Source organism: Agelaius phoeniceus, chromosome 18 (assembly GCF_051311805.1).
Source record: "Agelaius phoeniceus isolate bAgePho1 chromosome 18, bAgePho1.hap1, whole genome shotgun sequence".
Taxonomy (NCBI): Eukaryota; Metazoa; Chordata; class Aves; order Passeriformes; family Icteridae; genus Agelaius; species Agelaius phoeniceus.
In genome coordinates this window covers 2853068-2870764 of record NC_135282.1, presented here as the reverse complement: position 1 = coordinate 2870764, position 17697 = coordinate 2853068, and the positions used below count along the sequence as shown (strand labels likewise).

Here is a 17697-nt window from a genome sequence, read left to right as displayed (position 1 = left end):
CGAGGCGGACGCGGGGAGCCCGCAGCGGGGTCGGGGGCAGCGGGACCGGCCGGGGCTCCGCGCTGCATCCCGCGGGGAGGTGACGCGCGGCCCGGGGGGAAATAAAACACTGGGGGAATAAATTATAAACAAACAAAAGAACAAAACACACCGCAACAGCGGCTTACGGGGGCGGGTGGGCAGGATGCGGCTGCCCGGGGGGAAACCTGCCCTTCCCCGGGGCGGAGCGGGGCCTCCCTCTCTCCCTCCCTCCCTCCTTCCATCGCTCCCTCCCTCCTTCCCTCCCTCCTTCCCGCTGCCGCCGCCGGAGCGGAACCGAAAGCGAAGGCGGCGCCGGGCAGCGGCGCTCCGGCCCAGCGCGGCGGGGGCTGCGGGGTCCAGGGGTCGCTCCCCGCCAGGTCGGTGCTGCGGGAACGGGCGGGGAGGCCGGGCGGGCCCGGCCGGGGGATGCGCCCGCGGTGGCGGAGACAAAGCCGCGCCCGGAGGGACCGGGCGGGCGGGGGCGGCCGAGCCGGGGATGGAGCGGGGATGGAGCGGGGCTGGGGCTGCTCTGCGGGCGGCGAACGGCATCGCCCCCGGACGGGGCTCTCTCGCGGCGGCCTGTGCGGACACCCCCGCGGTGCGGGCTCGGTGCTGGCTCGGTGCTGTCATTTCCCCATCCCGCGCCGTGGCCGCCGGGCCCCGCGGACATCCCGGCCCCCACACGTGCCGCGGTATCGGCGGGCGGCGGCGCCCCGGGCGCATCCGTGGGACCGGGTGGTCACACCGCGTGTCCCTCAGACCCCACGGGGCTCCTGTCCGGGGGTTGAGGGCCGGGATCGGGGGTGCCGGGGAAAGATAGGCCATGGGGTTGGGGAAGGGAGGGGTTTTTAAGGTCAAGGGACAAGTGAGAGGGGATGGAGCTGGCGGAGCGACTGTGTACAGGGCACGGGTGTCATTAGAAGCCACAGGTTGGGCTGCTGCGAGTGGCAGAGCGTGGTTCGGAGGTGGATGCAGCCCTGCAGCCACGTGCACGGCGCAGAGCATCAGGAGCATGAAGGTAACAGTCGAGACCAGGAGCAGAAGTGAGATGACCACGGGCAGCTGGTGTGATGGAGCTGTGGGCTGACTGCAATGCTGCAGGGGCAGAAACCACCCCTGGGGACAGGGCCGGGGGACCGTGCTGGGGAGAGGATGTGTGGCAGCTGTGGGCGCCAGAGCTGCCTTCATGGCCCACACCCACAGAGACAGCCCCTCCCCTGAGGCAGAGACAAACCCCAAAAGCCCATACCTGAGTGTGCTGTGAGGGGGATCTGTTCCAGGGAGGTAATTTGGAGGAGCCTTTGCTTTCAGCTCTGCCTTAATGTCTTTTAAGTGGCGTTCACAAAGTGGAGAGCTGCTCCAGTTTCCTCTCTTGTGGGCATTGTGGGCTGGAGCTGATGTTTCCAGGAAAGCTGGGACTTGTTTGCTAGTGCTGGACAAGGTGATGGAGATGCCCTGAGCTTATCCAGGTCCATGCTCAGCACCATCTCTGGAGCTTAGGCTCTTTTGGGATGCTCATTATATATTGCTTCAGCAGTATTAGGCAGTATCCTCATAATTATAAAAGAACCTTGGTAAAGATGTTTTTGTGATTCCTATTGAAACCTGCTGCTGGGTGTTGTGACACTACAACGCTACCAGCCTGGCTTTGCATTTTTTTCCCCCAGTTCTTTCCACTCTGTGTTGGCTGGGCCAGGCAGTGCAGGAGGCTCTTCCATTCACCCCGGGGATGATGAAAAGCTTTGCTGCTTGGGCACAAGGACCTGTCCTAGATGGGGCATGGGTGCCTGTTTCCAGTATCTCATAAATTTGGGTGTCCTCTGACTTCTAGAAAAGCTGCTGAGAGATTTTTTTTCCATTAAAAGTCAGGTAGGGCATGCATATGGTCTTTGTATACTACAGTGACTAATATATTTCTGGCAAGGTCTGTGCTCACCCGTAGGAAGGGAAACTGTGATCGATGCCCCCGTTGCTGCAGATGACACCACTCTTGGCACGGGCACTTCCACCGCTGACCGTGACTGGGGAAAGCAAAATAGCCACTGGACTGTGCCCAGGGAGACCAATAACTGCCCCAGGCTGGCCCTGCTTGATTTAGAACCAACCTCCAGCAGTAGCAGGGGAGGATCTCTGAGAGTAAAATCAGCCCTGGTTTCGGTGTTTTGAGTTCAGTTTTGTTCTAAACAGCTGAAGTTGGGATTTGTGAGCTGACCCCCATGGGAGGATGGATGGAGGGGTCACTGCTGAGCTGCCACCAGGTCTTACTCCCTGGGGAGGGTCTGATCCTGACACCGTCTCTGGCCTTGCCACAGTGACAGGTGTGGGGAAGGCGAGTGTGCAGCCCCTGCAGCTGGGTAGAGAAGCAGCTCCGGGGAGGGAAGGGCAGGCAGATGCATCCCTATGCTCTGACTGAAATCCCTGCAGCCAGTGCTGGCTGCCAGGTGTCACCCTCTGCACTTGCCTGGAATGGGGCAGCGTGTTCCCCTCCGGAGGTGGCCGCATCCAGCAGGGCCCAGGCGCTCTGGGCAGAGCTGGGGCTGCCGAGGGGCTGTGAAAATCCCTCACCCTCACGGGGGCTGATTCCACTCCCATTTGCTTCCGCTCAAGCCACGTGGACTCTGAGCGAGAGGGAGAGCTGCTGCCAGGGTTTCACAGACCTCTTTTCATTTTAATATCCCTCTCCTTGCTGAATTAGATGCGAGACTGATTGCTTCGATAATCCTGCTGCAGCCGCTATGGGTTATATATGGATTGCAGCCAAAAGCTGTGCCGATAAATCATTCCTATACACCAGGCTGTTATATTTCCTGAGGATTTTGTGGGCATGTGCTGGTCCCTTTTACATAAGGATCTGCCGGAGTTCATACCAGAATGTGCTGATTTTCCCCAGGCAAGGCCCCGGATGGGTTGGTGAAGCCAAAGCCCCCAGGCTGTATTTTCTCTCTTTGGGATTACTGCCCTCGTTTCAGCTATTTTACTTTTCTCTCTGACTGGGAATACAGCTCCTCTCCACCTCCTCCTCCTCCTCCTCATGTGCTTATTAAGGATAACAGGGCTGTCTTCAACAGTGTGACCCCACTTCTGGGTTTCTCTCAGGCGAGGCGTCATCTCAGCAATTTCTTAAAACCCCATCCTCTGACCCTTTGCACACATGCAGAGGGAAAACCCCTCTGATTTCCCGCTTCAGATGACGTTACGATGGGGCTTGGATGACTTTTAGTTTATAGAGCCTGGGGAAGCCTGCTTGAATTAATCAGACTTGATATGTTTATCCTGGTCAAGCCAATTAACTCCCGCCAGCCAGGACAGCTCAGCTCTCAAGTGTGACTGAGGCTTCATAACTCAATTTTGCTCAAGTCTGGCAAAGTTTATCAGGAACCCTTGGAAACAGGGATGCAGGCGATGCTCTGGGGGCAGGCTGGGATGTCCAGCCGTGCTGTGGCACCGCTGGGGACTGGTGTTGCTACCAGTGATGTTCTGGGGTGGTTTCATCCCAAGGCTGCCCCGATGAGCTGCCTTTTTTGGTGCGGCTGCAGAGCACGGTGAGGGTAGAGGGCACAGCATTCCGGATCAGCTCTGGCTTCAGGGCAGCTATTTATATGTGCCCACTGGAGGGGTGCCCAAAGCAGGCCAGGCAAATGGCCTCGAGATGCATCCCTGTGAATTCAGGATGAATGGGGGGGGCTGCCTGTTTGTTTTAATCCATTTGGGAGTGCATTAAAACACGCTGCCGAGTGCTGCCAGCAGCACTGTGGGGGGAATTTGACTTGGCTGGTGGCTCCTGGCTCTCTCATCCAGCAAAGCCCCATCCAGGAGTGGATTCAGCCCCACGAAACTCAGTGTTTCTGGAATAGTTTGTCCTTGTTGCTGTTCGTTGGCTTATTTATAGCCTCCCCATCCCTGTGCTTCTCCATGCCTCGGAGCAGCGAGCGGTGCCGCGTTGGCTTCAGCTCCAGGCCGATCCCACTTGGGCACAAAAGCTCTGGTTTATAGATCAGTGTTGAAAACAGCAATTAGGCCATTGTGAAGCCTCGAGGACGGGGGAGACGATTTGATTTCTGTACTTGACCCATAATTTCTGCTGGGCTGATTCAGAGTGGTTGTGCTGCGGGTGCAGCACAGAAACTTCAATGGAGATGAGTGGAGCTAATTTTAACTGGCCGCCTCGTCGAGGTGTGGGAACCAGGCAGAAAAACGCCTCAAACCCTGTTCCTGCTCCTGGGCTGGTTGGCTCAGGATATTTTTTTTCACTTCCTTCTGTGGCAACTTGTTAACCTAGAAATTAAAAACAGCACCAGTGTTGGGGCAGGGAAGAGCAATGGTTTACAGCCAACCAACCACTGAACAGCCCCAGGTGCTGTGGAGTGCCTGCCATGTGTGAATTAACATAATTTTCTCCTCTTTTTTAATTATCACTTAATTATTTGATGATTTAAAAATTTTTTGTTGTTGCTAACAGTTTTCTCATTTATCTCAAGGTTTGGGTACCTGAGTTCTGCACAAAAAGCCACAGGGCAAGGAACAGAAATCGCCAGCAATGATGGGCTGTGGGAGGAAGCAGTGAGCCAGGGGGCTGGTCCTGCACCCCATGCTTGGTAAGTGGGTCCTTGTGCCCCTGAACTGCTTTGTCTGGGGGGACTTGGCAGAGATGTGCCCACTTTGAGCAGTAAAGTAGAGAACTCAGTGGTATTTATGCCGGTATAGCACAGTTCTTTATCCTGCCCCTTTAAAATAACCCCTTTGGAGAATTTCTATAGGAGATGATGGAGTTGTTACTCCCTGGAGGTGTTTAGATAAAAAGGGTGGAAGGAGCAGAGGTGGCAGCTTGGGGTTGAGGCTGGCTCTGGCCTGGGGTCTCACCCATGGCAGGGTGATTGTGCATCCTTGTGCCATCCTGCACTGCTGCCCTTGGCTTTACCATTCCCTATGGAATGAATAAATCAATGTGTAGCACAATGACCAGCAGGAGATCCCGCTTTCCAGAGAGTCTGGCTAACTCTCTATCCTGTGTTTGCAGGCACATCTCCCCACCACAGCATGGCCAGGATGAGGCCATCGGTCCCTCCACGCCACCACGTGTCCCCAGCAGCTCACCCGCCCCACAACCCCTGTGCAGCACCGGAGGCTGCGGCCGCCAAGCCCCCGCGGCCCTGCGGGACCCCCCGGCGCTGAGCCCCGGCCACGGCAGCATGGCCTCGCTCATCGTGGTCACCGAGCACGAGGCCGCGGGGAGCGCGAGCGAGGAGGAGATGGACGTGCCCGGCACCGAGGGCTTTGGGGACGGCCGCAAGCTGCACCTCTCCGGCCGCAAGCTGTCCCTGCAGGAGCGGCCGCAGCCCGTCCGCTCGCCCGGGCATGGCGACGGTGCCAAGGAGCGCTTCATCTACCCCTCCCTCCCCTACTCCCCAGTGACATCCCCACACTCCTCCCCACGGCTGCCGCGGCGGCCAACGGTGGAGTCCAACCGTGTGTCCATCACAGGATTGCAGGTGAGGGGGATGAGTGTTACAGGTGAGGGGGATGAGTGTTACAGGTGAGGGGGATGAATGTTACAGGTGAGGGGGATGAATGTTACAGGTGAGGGGGAGGAACGTTACAGGTGAGGGGAATGAACATTACAGATGAGGGGGAGGAACGTTACAGGTGAGGAGAATGAGCATTACAGGTGAGGGGAATGAGTGTTACAGGTGAGGGGGATGAATGTTAAAGGTGAGGGGGATGAACATTACAGGTGAGGGGTCTGAACACTGCTCCTGCAGTTCTCCTGGCCCCATCTGCCTGGATTTTCCCACAGTGGCATTTCTTCTCGCTTGTTTTTTTTGGGATAAACCCCCACAGCATGTCTGTGTGTGTGTGGCAGGGGGCCCTGGGATATCCTGGGCCATGGGGACAGCTCTCAGGGATTTAAGACCCCAACTCACCGGTTTTTGAGCCTTTTGCTGATGCCGCAGCTCTCACGGCTGTGTTTGATGGAAGCCAGGAGTGTAGCGCAAGTTTCTTTCTTTACTCCTTAAAAAGAAAAAAACAGAGAAATTCACTGAGATCTAAAGAGAAAACAGGCCTGCCTCCCCCCAGCCTGACAGAAAACAGGCAGCAAGTGGCTGCTTTGCCCAGAAGAAATAAAATTACTCAGTGCCAGGTCGCCAGCATTAAACCCTTCAGGGCTCTCCCTGTCCCTCTCTCTGTTCCACATGAGTGGACAGGACAGGATCCCTGCCCAGCCATTAACGTTTGCAATTAGCCCTCTATAAACACACCCGTGTGTGGCTTGGTGGGTGGTTTTGTGGCTCATGAATCAAAGCTGCCCCACGGGAGTGCTTGGGCAGAGCAGGACAGGGTGTGAGTTTGCAGAGAAAGTTTTGCAGGAGATTTAAAAGGACAAGAGCAAATGTGAGCAGTTTTATGGCTCATGCCAAGCTTCCCTGCTCTCTCCCCACAGGACTGTGTGCAGCTCAACCAGTACAAGCTGAAGGATGAGATTGGGAAGGTGAATATTGGGTTGGGGTGGGATGAGGGGTTTTTGGGTTGGGAGGGTGTCAGGCTTGCTTTCACTTTCCAGTCATGGGAATGCTCCAGAATAGGAGCAAGTCCAGCCACTCACCACGGCAGCTCTTTGATGCTCACTGTTCTGTTCTGAGTGGTGCCATTGAATTGTATATTTTTAAAATTATTACTAATTTTCCCCCTTCCCCCTCCCTCCCACACAATGGGGCATTTGAAGCTTTTCTTTGCTGTCAGTGTGATGTCAGACTATACACCCCTGCTCATCCCAGATCTCCCACCAGCTCTGTGATCCCTGTGGGGTGGGATTGTGGAGGAGCCTAGAGCCCGGGTTGGTGATGTGGGTTTTCTGGATTGTCCCTAACATGTGCCCCATGGCTGTGCCCCTCTCCAGGGCTCCTATGGGGTGGTGAAGCTGGCCTACAACGAGGATGATAACACCTACTATGTGAGTAGCACACAGCCCCAGAGCCTGCAGCAGGGCAGCTGGGAGGGGGATGGATCCCCTCTGCCGACTCCCTGCCCCATCCCACGAGCCACATTTTATCCTTGACTTGCTCAAATTCCACATTTATTCCCCTTTTGCAGGCAATGAAGGTTCTCTCAAAAAAGAAGCTGATGAGACAGGCGGGCTTCCCCCGTAAGTGGCAAAAGCCTTTTGGCTGGGGGCTGTTTTGGGGATCCTGGGGGATTGTTCCCATCTGGACACATCTTTGCCTTTCCTCAGGCCGCCCACCGCCCCGCGGGGCCAAGGCTGCTCCCGAGGGCTGCCTGCAGCGCCGAGGGCCCATCGAGCAGGTCTACCAGGAGATTGCCATCCTGAAGAAGCTGGACCACCCCAACGTGGTTAAGCTGGTGGAGGTGAGTGCTGGCCTCCTTCCAAAACTCATCCTTGAGTGTGATGGAGCCTGAATGCTGCAGGGATGGGCTGGGTGAAGGGGAGTGACCCCAGAAGGGAGCAAGGGCAGGTCCTGCCTTTGGAAGAATTTTGTGTTTTCCTTGGTTTAGAAGGTTTTCTATTCTCACCTCCCAAAAGATTTTTTTCTTTCCTGCTCAGAAAGGGAAATGCAGAAAAATGTTTCTTCTGTGGAGGAAACAAGTGCTGAGACAGGATTTGGGGAAGAACTGGTGTTTCTGTGAGTTCAACAGTGCAGCTGCCTTGCCCTACACCCACTGCCTGTATGAAACAGTCCAAAAATCAAGAATTAAGGATGTGCAGGCTGGAGTTTATTTGGCTCATGAGTCAGATGATGCTTCCTGTGTGTTTTAAATATTTGCTTCCTTGAAGTACAGCTACATCTCTGTCCTCTTTTTTTCCCTACTCTTTTGGGTAGAAGCTCAGAGATGAGCAGACCGTGCTGATGGTGCAGATGGTGCAGAACTGAGATGGCTGCTAAATAAAATATCACAATGCTTAATTTGCAAGGCTTCCTTGGCACTGTTTAATTGCCTTTTTGCTTGTTTTTGCAGGTCCTGGATGACCCCAGTGAGGATCACCTGTACATGGGTAACTGCCTGCTGCCCTGGGGTGTCACAGGGGTGGGGCAAAAGGTTCCCACTGTGTTTTGGAGCAGCTCTGTGTGCAGGGCTGGGTCTCTCCTCCACTGTGGGCATAGCCTGATGTGCTGGAGGAGGAAATGAGATGCAGTCTGGGTTGTGAACAGAGATAAGAGTGCTTTATAGCACTTTATTGGCATTAATTCGACACCAGGGCATGCTTTGCCATGAGAGGCACCAGCATCGATGTTCTCAGCTTTGAAGCTGGAATGATAGAAAGCAGTTTCATTTCTCTGGCTTTGGGAAAAGGCACAAGTTAATTACCCAAGGTACAAATGAGCCACATCCCAACCTGCCTGGCAGACTGCAGTTGTTGCTTCAGATAATTCACAACTTTTGAAGAAGGCATTTTTTCCTATCATTTATGTTCAGCCTGTACTAGTGGAGGATCATGTGATGCCTTCATGGCCAAGCACTGAGGTTTGCCCAGGGTGTGGGCTCAGCCTTTTTGGTGGCAAACTGGGGGTTTTTGTGTGCCATGGAGAGCACTTCACGATGCTGAAGCTGCAACACTGAGACGAGAGTTGGCAGCATCCCCTCAACTGAAAACGGGAGCAACCCAAATGCCACGTGCCTTGCATAAGGAAGCATCTCCTTTTTAAAAATGACATATTATTTTTAGAATTTTTGTCATTAAAATAATTGCTTTTGTGCTGAGGTTGTGCTCACAGGAGCCACACCCTGTAAGCAATCTGTAATCACCTTCTCTTTTGTGTTGCAGTGTTTGAGCTGGTGAAGCAGGGGTGAGTACTGAATTCCAGATTTAATCCTACTAACACTTGAACATCCAATGGGGCTGTGGGTGGCAGAGCTTGGCCACCCAAGGTGGGAATGGGGTGCAGAGGTGATGGGGAGGCTCATGGCTGGGGCTTGAGATTTGAGTAGCATTTCCCTGGCCTGGTTACAGCTGAGTGCACCCTGTGTGCTGTGTGCCTGTGTTTGGGGTTGTGTGCTGTCACCAGCCAGTGACAAAGCCTCCAGGCCCTGTTTCAGCACATCCAGGTGGGGAATGAACTCCGTTCTCTGTTGCCTTCACAGCCCTGTGATGGAAATCCCAACCTTGAAACCTCTCAGTGAGGACCAGGCTCGGTTCTACTTCCAGGATCTGATCAAGGGCATTGAATACTGTAAGTGTCTCTGCAGAAAGGATGGGATTTCTTATTTTGGGTTTTTCTTTGAACACCTGGAGCTGGTTGTGGTGTTATCAGAAAGAGCCACGCAGAGCCCTCGTGGCTCCCTTGCTGCAAACCAGTGCTGCTGCTGCACAGTCATTGTCCCTCTGCTGCAGTGCACTATCAGAAGATAATCCATCGGGATATTAAACCTTCCAACCTCCTCGTGGGGGAAGATGGACACGTCAAGATCGCCGACTTTGGAGTCAGCAACGAGTTCAAGGGAGCTGATGCCCTCTTAACCAACACAGTGGGCACTCCTGCCTTCATGGCCCCGGAAACCCTCTCAGAAACCAGGAAGATCTTCTCTGGCAAGGTATTTCATAGCAATTTGAATGGTTTTGGGCTAACCTTGCACAAACAGAAGTTTTGTTTTAGATTTCACTGTGCTTTTTTCACTCTGCAGGCTTTGGATGTCTGGGCCATGGGGATCACACTGTACTGCTTCGTGTTTGGGCAGGTAATGAGATGGATTTTTCAGTGCTGTTGGTGTCTGGGGGGGGTTGGTTGGTGCCTCCCATGTTCCAGGTAAACAGTGGGACTGGCACCTTGTGTCCCCATTGAGCTGAGTGGAGATGAGGATGTGTGGATGGAAATGGGAAACCTTTGCCTGTCCCTGGGATGTGTGCAGCCAAAAGGGTTGGGCTTCTTTTCTTCCCCAGTGGAAAAAATTCTGGTTTTGGGCAGATTTTTTAGGAAAGGAGTTCTTTTAGTAATTGGTAATTTTGGTTAAATGTTTTTTTCGTTGAGTTTAAAAGTAGACACTGATATAATTGGAAATCTTCTGGAATTTCCCTGTAACTGGATCTTTGCTCTCCTTCATACCCTGTGAGATCCTGATGCTCCTCTGGCTGCCCCATGGCTGCCTCTTAAGAGAAGTTGTTGCTTTCCTCACTGGTCTTTTTCTTTGTGGTAGTGCCCTTTTATGGATGAAAGGATCTTGAGTTTACACAATAAAATCAAGACCCAAACGTTGGAGTTCCCAGACCAGTAAGTACTCAAAAACAAAAACAACCCATCCATCCTTATTTTACAGCTCATTTGAGTTGTTTCTCAAGCACTGCCTGGGTATGGCTGGCCCTGCTTTTCTGTGGTTTTGCAAAATTCAGGCTTTGAGTTGGTCTCTCCCTGCCCTGTAAATGTGGGATTACACTTCACATTGCCTCAAAAGGGAATATTTTGCATTTCTGGGGGTTTGGAGAGGAGGGGGTGTACAAGAACCCAGAGCTGCCGCCCTGTTGGGGCTGGAGTCGAGCCCCTCTGCCCAGAAGGCTCATAGTAGCTGGCACTGGGGTGAAGAACAGAGGCAGCACCCATCCCTTTCCCCATCTCATCTCTCCCTTCTTCCTTCCGCAGGCCAGAAATTACAGACTTCTTGAAGGATTTGATTACACGGATGTTGGATAAAAATCCTGAATCTAGGATTTCGGTCCCAGAAATCAAGGTACTGACCCAGCTTCCTGGTGCTGGCTGTGCCTTCACTTCTGTTGGGTTCTCCTTGCTCAGCTTTTTTTGGGAGTCAGTTTGATCGCGCCAGGCTAGGTCCTCCCCCTGTGCCCAGGGCCCCTGGGCAGGTAAGTCCCAGCTCCTTCCCCTGCTCCGGGACCTGCTCAGCTTTGGGACCTTTGGTGCCTATAGAAGTGGCAGGCAAAAGGAAATCCCCTGAGTACAGTATTTCCTCTGCTACCAGGAAAGTACTGTGCAACAGCCTTTCGCAGGAGATTTCTGGTCCTTCGCCCCTGCAGGAGCCTGGAAGGGGCGAGAAGCTGAGAGAATGGAGACCAAGGTAGGGGGAAAGGATTGCGGGGGAATTGTGGAACCTTTTGTGCTCCTCCTGCAGCCGACCGAGTCACCAGGTGTGTGGGCCAGCAGAAACAGGGGTTCTGCCTTCAGGCATGGATTAAACCAGCTCCAGGACGAGGGCTCAGTGGGTCTCCCCATCACTGCTGCTCGTATGTGTGGACTGGAATAAATCTCTCCTGCCTCCTGGTGCTGCCTCATCCATAAGATGAGTGAAGATAGGTGTCGTTCCCTAAAGCCCAGAGATGCCCAGTGCTGTAGGTCACCCAGGTTATGGCTTGGTTTGTAGTTGGCTCTGGACAAACCACACCATGGCATTTTCTGCTCTGAGCTGTGCAGTTCCTGCTGGCACTCAGGTGAGCTGGCTCACCAGTGACATGGCACAGCCCTGCCCTGCTCCCTGGCATTTCAGGAGCATGTAGGGGCCATAGCTTGCACAAGGAGATGCGTTTGCCAGACTTGTGTTGTTGTTTGAGTTATGAAAAAAGGGAAATCGTTCCTGACAGGCTGTGTTATTAATTGAAGTTGCACCCTTGGGTCACCAAGAATGGAGCAGAGCTGCTGCCCACAGAGGATGAGAACTGCACCCTCGTCGAGGTGACGGAGGAGGAAGTGGAGAATTCAGTCAAGCACATCCCCAGCCTGGCCACCGTGGTGAGTACAAAGGAGCTGATGGCCTGTTGGATGCACAGTGGGGTCCACACTGCCTGCTGGGGCAGCCCTGAGCAGCTGAAGTTTACTGCTGAAGGGCAAAAGCATTGAGCAGGATTAGAGCCAAGACCTTCCCTCTCTTGCAAACAAGTGCTGCAAGACACTTGAGTGTCTCAGGGTCTCAGCAGCTCACTGGACATGGCCATACCCCACAGTGCAGGGGAATATTTTAGAGCAGTTTCAAAGGTAACTGTCAGTGGGTTGATGGTCTTCATGCTTGAGCTGGCTGCCTAAATATCACTGTATTTGCTCAGGGCAAAAGAGCATCTGGTCCAGAACCCGCCTGTGGCCAGGAGCAGATGTTTTGGCCAGACACAAGGAGCTCCTGCCCTGTTCTGCCTGTCCAGCCAGAGGGGCTGTGGGAGGTTCCTGGGATGGAGATTTTATCTGGGCCACGATGTGCATCAGCCCCCGCCTGGAGCTATTTTAGTGACTTCATCTCATCTCTTTTCAAGCTCGTATTTTTATTCTCTGCAACCCACTGTGGTGGTGAGAACCACATTGTAACCCTGTCCTGTGTAGAAAGTGAAATCCTTTGTGGTTTTGAACCTAATGATTTCTTTGGGTGCCGCCAGCCCTTGTGTTAGCAGAGACAGCGAGCGACCATTCGCAGTTCCTGGCCTGGTGTTACCTGCCTGTAGGCACCCAGGCTGTGATTTTTTTGAAGAACAGGTTTGCCTTTGAGAAGCCCCTTTTCCATCTCATGGCTGTGCCCACATCTGGCCTCATTTCTGGAGCTCTCTCCCTTTTGGATGCCCTGCAGAAATCTCACTGACCACAGCTGTGTGAACATGCAAATGCACCTTGTGCTGCTCAGGCTGAAAAAGCAGATGTTGTCTAAAGAGATCACCACTGATGAGGGGTTTACCCCCTTTTTCCTGTTCAGAGGGGACTTGATCAGTAGGCTCTGTGCTCCTAGCCCTGTTGGAAATCCAGGTGTGTTCAGCACAGCTCAAGGCACATCAGATTTTACTGCACCTCTTTGACTCTTAGATAACACACTGCCTCCAGGCAAATGTGGTATTTTCAAATTTGCATTTGATCTTCAGAATTACCCTCTGGTGCTGATCTTTGTGCAGCCAAGTGCAGGCGTTGACGCTCCAGTATGAGATTCACTCACGTGGCTTTGACTCTTAGAACACCCTCGCCTTCAGACACAGAACAGCTCCCTGTGCGCCCTGGTGAGCAGATAAACGAGGCACAGAGGGATGAGAAGCAACATCAGATGAAGTCAGGGCTCTCAGGGATGTCCCTGCTGAGGCAGGGTCCAGTGCTGCTCACCTTGATGTCTGCTCCCACCAGCACAACAAGCTGGGGGATGCCAGGGAAGAATCCTGACACATCTCTGTTCCCACTGTCTCTGATTGGTAATTTTGTGTTTTGCAGCCAAAGCTGGACAAATGGCCAGCTTTCAGTTTGGTTTCAGGTAAACATTAAGGTAAAACTGTGCCAGTTCCTTCCCTTCTCCCTTTCCAGTGAATTATTTTGCCAGGTAATAATGAAGGACTGGGAATTTGCAGGTACTGGATGCAGCAGTCAGTAAAACCTACTTCTGGAGAGGAAAGAAACCTCCCAGACTTGGCTTTGCTCTCCTTTCCAGCCTCTTACACCTGGTGTGGCTCTCACCTGCAAGGGTTTCAGATGAGGATACAGCCCCTGTATGAAGCAGCTGGGAACGTGCAAAGATGCTTCCTTCTGATTTCTGTTTATAGAGAACTTTGACTTGTTTTCACTAGTTTTTTTAATACTTGGGCATGCAAGTTGGATGTTCCTGTTGCTTTTGAATGAAGGGGAAGCACCCCAATGAACTGCATTCTGGTTTTGCAGATCTTGGTGAAAACGATGATCCGGAAGCGATCCTTTGGGAACCCATTTGAGGGGAGCAAGAGGGAGGAGCGGTCATTGTCTTCCTCTGGGAACCTGCTGCCGTAAGTGTCATCACCTCACCTCGGCCCCAAAAGACCCCAAAAGCAGCTTTTCCTGATGCTCTGGGGGAGAAATTAAATAGTTGGGTTTTGAAACTTTAATGGGGGCCATGACTGCAACATTCACACCCCATCTGTCTGATCTGGAACTGCTTTATGGGATTTTGGTGACATGGAGTATCCTGCTGTTCTGATGGGATGAGAAACATCTTTTTATGGCACTTGCAGCCTGTTACATGGGGAGAGATGACACATGCTCAGCGTCCCAAAGATCCCATGGCAGAGAACGGGCAGAAACTGGTGTCTCATGGCCTCCTTTCCCTTTTTCTGAGTCACTCAGCAGCTGTTTTATTTCCTTTGAAAACAGGAAACAAGGCAGTGAAGATAACCTGAAATGCAACGACTTGCCCAACGTGGGAGAGGAGGAACTTCTTTCTTGAACGTGGACTTTACGGTTCTGCTGAGCAGCTCAATCCAGGGCACGTCACCAAGCGTGCGCTGGGGACGAGGTGACCAGAGCCCAGAGCAAACACAGCATGACATGGCGCTATCTCAGTACAATGCTGGATGTAGAGCTCACATAGCAGCATGTGTTATCACACCTTATCAGACATCTGATTTTTTGCCATAAACATGGAGCATCTCCGAGCACTTGGGACTGCTGACTTCTGGTGGGAGAGGCGCTGGCGGCCAGCGGAGAGGTGAGCGGTGGTGGTGAGCAGCAACGGGGCTTTGCAAAAGAAAACCCACAGCAGCCAAAGGAAAATGCATTTGGAGCTGCTTTGAGCTGGTTTTAATGCCAAATATTGCAGGGACTGATGCCAGCGTCCCAGGGGCACAGTGCCCATGGTGTGGCTGTGGGCACGTGCAGAAGGGTGACGCTATTGCCAAGTGGCATACACAGCAGTAAAACCAAGCACATGGGTGCACTTTGAGAGTTCACGACCTACCAGGAATGTTGTTGCATCTATTTCTTGTAGTTCTGGTTTGTTTTTAATTGACACCTTTTTAACTGCATGGGAACAAAGAAAAAACCCACCTGTTCAGCTTTTTAAAGAATGCCTACCTTTGTGAGCCAAGTTGTATGAAACAGCATCTTCAGGACGTTCAAAAAGTGAGGTTAATTACCTCCTCAGGTAATTAACACCTTTCCAGAGGCCTTGGTGTGACCAGGACTTGGTAAATTAGGTATTCAGTGTATGAAAGGAAAAGGTATTTAAGGGCTTAAGTTCAGTTTGAACTATTTTTGCTGCAGACATGAGTGAAAGGTGGTGTTTAGAATGTTTTAAACAACAGAAGAAGCACTAACAGTTTGTTTCTAAATATTTTACTTGATCTAGGTAGATATACTATAAAATATAAAATTCAGGGTAAAATCCTTCACTTCCATGTACATTACATGGTTTACTACAATTAAAAATAATACAACTTATGCTGGTTTTTAAGTATAGACTTAGGGCTTGCTTAGAATTTAAGATCTTAATGATTAGCTAGTAATTTTCAAAGAAGCATTTGTTTTCCAAACTCTTAATCTGGATTCTGGGGCCAATGCTATGTATTTTTTGCAAGTTTGTTACCAGTAATTTGTGAATGCCTGTGGATCAGAGGCTTGTTAGTAAATTAAGTGTATATCTAGTTAATGGATTGTTTCTTACGAAGAGCTCTTTCACCTTCAGTCAGATTACTCTGATTATTTGTGGTGCTTGTACAAAATAATAATCTGCCATGTGGTGGGAGAGACTCTGGTGTCCAGACTCACTTTCCCAAGTTCTCTGTGCTTGAACAAAGCTGGAGAACGAGGAGCCAGGGTTTGCCTGAGGAAAGGGGTCACGGTAAGTACAGTTGTTTTGTGGCTGGAGCATGGGACTAGGGGGGAAAAGGTCTGATTTTTTTCCTTTCTCAGTCTGATGTGGTTGTGTGACCTTGAAAGAGGCATTTGATGTACCTGAGAAGGAGGATTTGAGTCTCCCAAGCTTGTGAGGGACTGATAAGGTGTAATTCTTTGCCCTCAGGAGGAAGGCACTAGGAGACTGCCAAGTGTCTTGTTTAATGGTAAGGTCTCTGCCTGTTAACCCTGGCCATGGATGCCCTGCCTTTAGCAAGTGACCGTTCCCTTGTCTTCCTTTATTTTATCCTGCACAGCACAAGTAGCAGCGTGCCAAGGTCCTCGGCCCCGCTGCAGTCAGACTTGGCCTGGTAATTCCTGGTTAAGGCTGGTTTTTGTTAGAGCCAGGACAGCATTAGCAAGGGTGCAGATGCCTACCCAAACTGTCCCTTAAACCTTTTGATCACCTGAAGCGATGTTCCCCCTAAATTGCAATTTATTATGGAAGCATTGTGCTGCTGGCCTCTTTCCAAAGCCAGTGAGGACAGTTGGTGGTTTAGGAGCAATACTATGGAGTTTGGAGCCATAAGACATGCACTGTTTTCCTCCCATTTTAGTCCGAGGCTATGCCAAAGCCCTGCAGCTTCAGCTATGGGAAAACCAAACAGGTAACTTGGGAGCCAGCACTATTGCAGCTGCCTGCTCCCCCTACACAGGACTTTTCATTGTGGAAATGTGTGTGAGTGGGCAGCCTGGTTCTCTAACCCTGCAAATGGACTTGATCTGCCAAAAAAAAAATGTAAAAAGCTAGGGGATCCAATTCTTTGTAGGTAGTGCATAGTAGTGTGTGTGTGGTGTGTTTGCTCGAGGTGTGTTGTAGAGATCTCTGTGCTGCCCATCCCTGGTTGTGATTTGTCAGGTGAGACAGTTTACATTGACCCAACAGGTCTGCCAGGTTTAACACAGCTTCTCAACAGCTCTACCAGCTCCCCAGTGCCCAGCCAGTCCCTGGGCCTCAGATACTCCCACTGCTCAGTGGCTGACTGCCTGCATGGGCTTGGTTCTAAAGGATGCTAAACTCAGCACTTCCCCAAGGTGCTCTCCAAACTGAGTGTCCCTCAGTGCAGGCTCTGCTGGGGCTGCAGCCAAATGCACATTTGGAAAGAAATGCAATGTGGATTTTTCTGGTTGGTCAGCTCTGTTGAAAGCATAAAGCGTGGCCATATGAGGGAGATCTCTCTAAATGCATGACCTGTTAGAGAAGCTGTACTGTGTATATAAACCTGCTCAGTTCCCCAGCTGCTGTTCCTTAGTAGTAATGCTGGCTTTCTCCTTATAGTGAAGTGAACATTTTGCTTGTGCCTTGGAACTGGGCGATAGCTTGATTTCCCCAACTCCCTTCCTTCCAAGCAAGCCCGGTGCTGACTGTGGGCTTATTGCTGGGTACTAAGCCTTTTTGGCTCTGAAAGCACACAGGAAAGTGCTAAGGGGAAACCAGGCCTCTTATCTGAGTAGTTTTCCATGGTGGTCCCCTCTTACCTATCAGGCAACTGATCTGTTTCTTTTCTAAGGTCCTGAACTATTCCTGATTTTTATACTGTTTGTTTAATGACCAAGGCTTGTGTTTCACTCCTACCCCTTTATTATGCATTTAACTTTATCAGGTGTATCAAGTTTAAATACTGTGTATTTACCACTTTTAAATTATATTACCTAAGAAGAAAGAATAAACCAACAACTAAGTGTTTTTCCACACAGGTGTTCAAGCTTCACTGTACAAGTTGAAATAAATGACATGCAACCAAACCCAGAGTTAGTTAATCAAGTGGATCCATTATTCTGTTTGAGTGGTCTTTATCAAGCTGTGAGAGTGTGGTTGTTGGAAGAGGAATGTGAAAGCACTCTCCTATGAGTGAAGTCTGGTGCTCTACCATTACTGGGGACCTTGGGCAAGGCTGGGACCACAGCAGCTCGAGCACTGTATAATCCAAACTGAGCATTCACATGCACAGACTGGAATGCACTTGGAAGGGCACTCTTTGAGCTGGGACACAACTTAGTGCTCAACAGCAGCAGGCACATAAAGAATAAAACAAAATGATAATGCTGTGGCTTACCCACTGGGCTGCTGGAGAAAGGCAGCCAGGATGCTGGAGGTATGGAATAGATCCTAGGGCTCAGTAAC

At 51.5% G+C, this 17697-nt stretch overlaps 1 protein-coding gene across 1 annotated transcript; it reads left to right on the top strand.

Moving 5' to 3' along the window:
• Positions 1–234: 234 nt before the first annotated feature.
• Positions 235–17322, top strand: CAMKK2 (calcium/calmodulin dependent protein kinase kinase 2). The gene is made up of 18 exons (XM_077188029.1): positions 235–398; positions 4500–4616; positions 5039–5510; positions 6461–6508; positions 6917–6970; positions 7111–7162; positions 7250–7383; positions 7993–8029; positions 8801–8822; positions 9118–9206; positions 9368–9567; positions 9658–9711; positions 10168–10241; positions 10608–10695; positions 10942–11037; positions 11577–11705; positions 13590–13690; positions 14055–17322. The coding sequence occupies exons 3-18, from the start codon at positions 5211–5213 to the stop codon at positions 14125–14127; spliced, it is 1551 nt and encodes a 516-aa protein (XP_077044144.1). The 5' UTR covers positions 235–398; positions 4500–4616; positions 5039–5210; the 3' UTR covers positions 14128–17322.
• The last annotated feature ends 375 nt before the right edge of the window (positions 17323–17697 follow it).